Here is a 7,145-nt window from a genome sequence, read left to right as displayed (position 1 = left end):
ATGTTACGGATATGGATGCAATCCACTGCACCAATGACATTAGGGAAAGCTGTAACACAAAATAACGAGTGTCCTACTCTGACTGTGCTAATGCAACACTTTATTATTGTAATCTGTAGTTCGTGTTACCTGCAATCTCGTAGAACTCCTTTATGTGGAGGAATCTTCTGTGGCCAGGGAAGGTGATGAACCTGCCCTGACCTAGTTTTCCCATGTGTTTGATTGTTCATTAGTTCCAGGTGTGTCTCGTCATCCCCTCGTCAAGTCATGTGTATTTATATTGAGTCTTGTTCTGAGTTTCGTCGTCTGGTATTGAATGTTCGTCTTTCCCTGCTACATGTGTGTTCCTGGTTCCTTGGATGTTTATTAAAGTCTGTTCGTTTGAAGTTTACTCCTCGTCTCCTCGTTCCTCGCTCCGTGCTCCTGACAGTAGCGATCGTGACATTCATGACCATATAATTTTTTATATTTATATATGAAAACCTGCGAAAATGCAAAACTTGTATTTATACTTTTTGGTAGTACTTGCTATCCTACCTTTTAATCTCTAATTAAAAGCAGCACGATAAATAAATAAATGAATCAAATAACAATAAAAAATCGAATTTGTAAGCAATAACAAGAATTTAATAAGAATAACTGTTGAGAATAACTAAGAACTGAGACTTGCAGCAAAACTACAAATTAAAATATCTGGATGCATTACAGTAATGAGAACTGGAGGGGAAAGGTGCTTAATTATAATATCACAAAATAAAACAGGTTTCTTGTTTATCATGCACAATATAATTCCTTTTATGAATTCCCTTTTTCTTTTGATTTTGGGGTGAAGTATGACATGGACAGGTTTCGAGACGGTCACCCAATTTAAACAGAGAGCTCTTCCTCTGTCTCGTGTGTGTGTGTGTGTGTTGCCACCATTAATACAAGTCTCCATACTGAGTTGGTACGAAGTCAATCCTATGCATTTCTCCTCTGTATATCACTGTCTTTGGCTGATATTTTTATTGAGCTTGTTTTAATCTTAAATGACTGATTCAGACTGTGACTGTTTTCCTGTGGCCAATAGCGAGCGGTTTGGATTTACCTGCTTTCTTTTGCATTGTGATGCAATATAAAGACATTTTGATACCTCTCTCTCCCTGTAAATATTTAGGAAGAGACTGCTGAGGTCAGTATTGTTTAAGACTTGTTATACCTAATACAAAATCTGTTTAATGTATTACCGTAAAATCCATAAACACAGGCTGTTTTCAGATGATGAGACTGTCCTGTGTAAACTATTACCTTGTTTTCCTCTAGTGCAAAAGAAGTAGATATGGCATCGCAGTATGGTATTGTATTGTAAGTGGGCGAGTAATCCTTTTGAATTTGAAGTTTGAAAGGTATGTTTGAGTCCCGTTTGTGTGGCCGTCTTCAGATACTGTAATTGTCTGCATAAATAATTGATATGCCTATCATATGGTTCTCACTTATGAGGATCCTTATTAGCCAATGCTTATTGTTTGATTTACACTGCCCCTAATCTGAGGGCGATCATTGCTTCTTTTGACTGTGTATGTGCTCAAACACTTTCTTTTAACTCCATATCCACTACATGTTTAAGTTTACATGCCAATGTTTTTCCAATGGTGCAAAATATGTATTGTTTGAAAGTTCTGTCTGATGATTAAATGTTATAAGTCTTTCAATACTTTACTTTGGTGATCTTCACTTCTTGAAATCTAATATCACTAAGCGTGCGTGCCTTTTAAGAAATCACACATTATGACTGGAAAATGTTAATGTATCTATTTTCATTTATTTGTCTTTCAGAATGTTTCAGGGTGAAAGGTCAAATGCAAAAAGGCTGACAGCAGTCTCAACTGGCAAAGATCACGCCACATTTACATGCAACACTCCTTTGCCAAGATCTTAACTCTTCACAGCCTTTTTTTTAAACGGAACTAAAGTTGTATTACGCAAAGAAAGGAAGGCGCATCTGCAGCAGTGGAGTGCACTTCTGCCAATGATGGGACTGTGTTGCTGGACTCCAGAAGGTCATGATTAAGGTCATTTTATGCACAGAATTAATTTATCTTTTCATTTATCATTTATCTAGCTGACAGTAACCATAAATCATTCCTACCTGAACAATGATACTGTGGAAGGATTTCCTGTTAACATAATCTCCCTCATGTTACGGATATGGATGCAATCCACTGCACCAATGACATTAGGGAAAGCTGTAACACAAAATAACGAGTGTCCTACTCTGACTGTGCTAATGCAACACTTTATTATTGTAATCTGTAGTTCGTGTTACCTGCAATCTCGTAGAACTCCTTTATGTGGAGGAATCTTCTGTGGCCAGGGAAGGTGATGAATATGTGCGCAAGTGATTTCAGTGCTAGACTAACATTTCTTATCGTGTGGCAAATAGTACCTTTATTGAGGTTTTCAGCATCTCCAACAGAATAAAGGAACATGCCACTTGCTAAGAATCGCAGTGCTACGCAGACCATCTGTGGGACAGTGAGTGCGTGGCTCTGTGTTTTTCTGTTGTAGTTTTGGACCCAGCAGCCTACACAAATATCGGATGCCATCACCTGAGAATCTGTACCTCTCAGTCAGATATTTGTCTGCAAAGGCCAATGGGTCTGACCTGTCCTGGAAGACTCTTTCATGCTCGTCTGAGTATTAACACTTTCTCGTCTAGTACATCACCCAACAATAGGCACGCCATCATTAAGAGGAAACACCTGAAACGGACTTTAGCCTATATATACTACAAATTGACCTCGTCAAGGACTTAAATGAAACCACCTTTGCAACTTTACCAGCCATTTCTTCGAATCTCAACAACTGCAATAATATATGTATTCATCAAACCTCTGACAGCAATATGAACAGCAGTCTTCACAATAACAGTAGGCATACTTGGAGGAAAGACAGTATATCTGGTATTTTAATGCAGGATAATTAAAATGATGCAACATATTTACAGAAGACCATGGAGTGACTGTAAAACATTAATTTCCAGTAGGATTGGCAGCGGAAGTAACAGATAAATCACTAGGATTAATCTTAGCGTGGTTGTTAGCTGGTAGCTGCAAAGAATAAATCTCCATAGTAATCTATCTATTCCCGCCACCACCCCCTTCTGATGGAAGGACATGATCTATCTATCTGTCTGTCTGGAAGGACATTGTCTGTCTGTCTATCTATCTATCTATCTATCTATATGTCTATCTGTCTGTCTGTTTGTCTGTCTGTCTCTGCCACCACCCCCTTCTCCTGGAAGGACATTATCTATCTATCTATCTGTCTGTCTGTCTGTCTGTCTGTCTGTCTGTCTCTGCCACCACCCCCTTCTCCTGGAAGGACATTATCTATCTATCTATCTGTCTGTCTGTCTGTCTGTCTGTCTGTCTGTCTCTGCCACCACCCCCTTCTCCTGGAAGGACATTATCTATCTATCTATCTATCTATCTATCTATCTATCTATCTATCTATCTATCTATCTATCTATCTATCTATCTATCTATCTATCTATCTATCTATCTATCTATCTATCTATCTCTCTCTCTCTCTCTCTCTCTCTCTCTCTATCTGTGTCTTTCTGTCTGTCTATCAGTATAAGAACAGTCTGCAATTATTAATGTTAAAAATGACAAGATAGAAATAAAGCATTATAACAAGCAGGTATCTATCTGACAATATAGTGCAACAGATAACAGTCAACAATTATGAATATGAATATTAAACAAGATGACAAAATAGGCCCACAAAAAGAGCAAAACAATCAGCAATCAATTTACTTATCTATCTGACGCTATATTAGAACAAATAAGAATCTGCAAGTATTAATAAAAAAAATAAATTACAAAACACAAATAAAGCATTACAGAAATCAGGTATCAATCTAATCTATCTATCTGACAATATAATACAACAAATAGCAGTCAGCAATTATGAAAATGAAAAAGATGACAACATGCAAATACAATGTAACAACAATCATCTATCTATCTATTGAGGAAATAACAATCTGAAATTATTAAACAAAATGACCAAATACAAATAAAAGCATACAATGATCAGCAGTCAATCTGACAATATAACTCAACAATTAACAGCTGTCAGTCATGAATATAAAAAAGATTGCAAAATAGAAATAATAAAGCATAACAATCAGAGATCAGTCTACATATCTGACATCCTATAGCCTATCAAATACTAACAATCTGCAAGTATTAATACTAAACAACATGACAAAACACAAATAAAGCATTACAACAATCAGCAATCCATCTATCTGAAAATGGAATATAACAAATAACATGATTTATGTATAAATTGTATAGAAGATTGCAAAATACACAAAGTATTGTAACAACAACAGTCAGCAACAAATCTATTTGTACATAACAAATAATATCTGCAAATATTAATGCCAAACAAGATGATATCTATCTAGAGTGCCTGAACAAAAAGGTCTTAAAACAACCAAATCATAATAATCTGCTATTCTAAATCCAAAAGAAATAGACTAGCCGACAATGTAACGATCTGCAATAATCTGCTATCTATCAATCAGTCGGCCAGACAAGAATTCACCTGGTATCAAACAACATAATAATATTCAATTATTAGTATGAGAGAAATTATCAAACCAACAACAGGCCCATAACAAGTAATCATATGCACTTCTAAATGCTAATCAAGACAATTATATAGCTACAAATAAAGCATATCATATGGCAATAATCTGCAGTCTATCACTCTCAGAAAAAAAGTACAAAAGCTGTCACTAGGACAGTACTCTTTTCAAAAGGTGTATATTAGTGCGAAGCAAACAGCAGATGCTCTGAATGAGATGCAGATTCACTCTCTGACAGCAGGAGGCGCTCATGGAGCAGCAGATACAGCGTTTCATTGGATACCGCTGTAAACAAAGCAGCACTGCGCTGAAACACTACTTTAATATGAACTATACAGAGACGAGATAAAAAAAAGGTAAACTTTTCTGAAGACAGTCAGTTCCCCTCAGAAACACATTCATATAACCCCCCAAATCAATACTGAATCAACATTCTTCTAATAGTTTGTGCATCATGAACAGTGAGTGATATGCCTGCTACAGTATTTTTCTCTGTGCGTCCGTCTTCAGCATCTCTGGCCTGTGTTAACGGGCGTTTACAGACTTCATATTTTCACATAAATGACATTTTGGAAAACGATTGCATTGCAACGCAGTTTGTGCAAGTCCAGAACAGAGACAAGTTGCTTGCAATAAGACAAAAAACGGCCGGTTGCCGGTCGCATGAGTTCCAGGGGAAGCTCCTTAAGTTCGGCTGTCCTACACACACGTGACTGACCGCTTGCTCGCACCAGCAGGAGGAGGAGTGTCGTGTTACTCTCTACACTGCACTCAACCTGAGGGATTCCTACACTTTCAGTCTTTGAGGAGACATGAAAAACAACGCATACCGCAGGAACGGTATAACCGAAAATATTAGCGGTTTTGAAACCATGACATTTTCAAATCGCGGTATACCTTGAAACCGGTAATCGGCCCATGCCTACCCGTGGAACTCTTTACTGTTATTACTGTTAGAGCAGAGCAGCAGACATTAAATATGTGATGATTATAACTTTATAATTAGACCTACTGGCATTGCCTAAAAGGTTGCATTGATTGAGCAGTGTACTGATTATAACGGGAGTTTTGGTGAAAGTGCAGAACTCAAATCACTCATGCTGAACTTGAGAATGATTGACAGCTCAACTGATTATGAAGGGAGCGTTCTCTGATTGCATTCTGCGTATAATTTGATCACTATTAAACCCTCTGCTGCTCTTCGGTCACTTTTTACTGAATTTGTGACTTTTTTTTTTTTAAACATTAACTTAAATTTGTAATGTAATTTTGATCTAAGTTATCTAAGTTCATAATGAAATTGACTACTTAATGACTGCATTAATGCCGGTGACAAGTAATATCTTAATTGTTCAGAAATACATGAGATTAATTGGTTCCATGGCCATAGCTCAGTTGGATTTAATTGATGACTAAATTGATTGATAAATAAAGAAAAGATATAAGTCAAAATGATAATTGATTAATGAATGATTATATGTATTTTATCTGCTCCATGAATAATTCTAGATAACTTATCTGAATTGTTTAAATGTGTAGAGTCCACATAAGCTTGTTTTTCATCAACCGGTCAAAATTGACAGCAGGGCATGCAAATTCAGTCAATTTTTTGGCCAGACAGAAACTGCACACAGGCTGAATGTAAATATAAGTCTCTGTAAATCCACTCGCTGACAACAGGTGGCGCTTATGGACAAGCAGAATTACAGCTGTTTCCCGTAACCTCCATGCACAAAGCTTATTGTGATTAAGAACACGTCCTTTAGGTATTACATGGAGCGACGATGAAAACAAAATGCCATCGAATCGTTTCTGAAGACAGGCAGAACCACCATTCATATAATAAATTAATTCATATATTAATTTGTATAATTCTCTTAGCACTCTTTTAAAACGTCCCAGCGTTTCCGCCCTGTTTTCACTCAAAACGAAACTACTCTGCGTGCTTTGCGCACGTGAGACTGTTACTGAAAACTGTGCTTTATGCTGGATAGTATTTGAAGAGTTTGGTTTCAAAACGCTATAAATCCATTTGGATTAATTTGAGTAAAAATGTGTTTTCTTTACCAAGAAAGTGGCAAGAAGAAAACCACTATTTTCTGTTTCAAACTTTCACATAGCATCTTTAGGTTATAATAACATACAAAATCGGCTAATAAATTCTTAGATTTTACACGCCAGTATGTGTGTGAGAGACGTTCAACACAGATTTTCACTCGATAAACATGCTGACTGAGCGCTTGAGAGTTTCGCTCTCTGTCAAGCGTTCTGTACTATTTGGATGCGCTCAATGGATCATGTCATGTACTCAATGGATGTAGCACGCAGCGCACCTGTATTTGGCGCACCGTAAACTAGAGTGAAGGCGCACGACTCGCCGTCGCTTTACTGATAGAGCTGTGTTTCTCACACATGCAAAGAGAGAGAGCGGGGGTCTTGCATACCACGCTGAATCGACACGCTACATGTAAACCATACTCTTTGTTGCATTTTCCTGTCAAAA

At 37.2% G+C, this 7,145-nt stretch overlaps 1 protein-coding gene across 1 annotated transcript in view; it reads left to right on the top strand.

Annotated features, from left to right (window-relative positions):
* Positions 1-1,698: 1,698 nt before the first annotated feature.
* LOC107574865 (ATP-binding cassette sub-family B member 7, mitochondrial-like) overlaps positions 1,699-7,145 on the top strand; it is a 64,816-nt gene continuing 59,369 nt past the window's right edge. The window contains exon 1 of the mRNA XM_016261298.1: positions 1,699-2,051. Within this exon, the coding sequence (XP_016116784.1) occupies positions 2,043-2,051 (9 nt within the window). The 5' untranslated portion in view covers positions 1,699-2,042. The remainder of the gene's footprint in view (positions 2,052-7,145) is intronic.

The sequence above is a fragment of the Sinocyclocheilus grahami genome, unplaced genomic scaffold, assembly GCF_001515645.1.
Source record: "Sinocyclocheilus grahami isolate Dianchi unplaced genomic scaffold, SAMN03320097.WGS_v1.1 scaffold2366.1, whole genome shotgun sequence".
NCBI lineage: Eukaryota > Metazoa > Chordata > Actinopteri > Cypriniformes > Cyprinidae > Sinocyclocheilus > Sinocyclocheilus grahami.
This window is presented reverse-complemented; position numbering and strand designations above follow the sequence as displayed.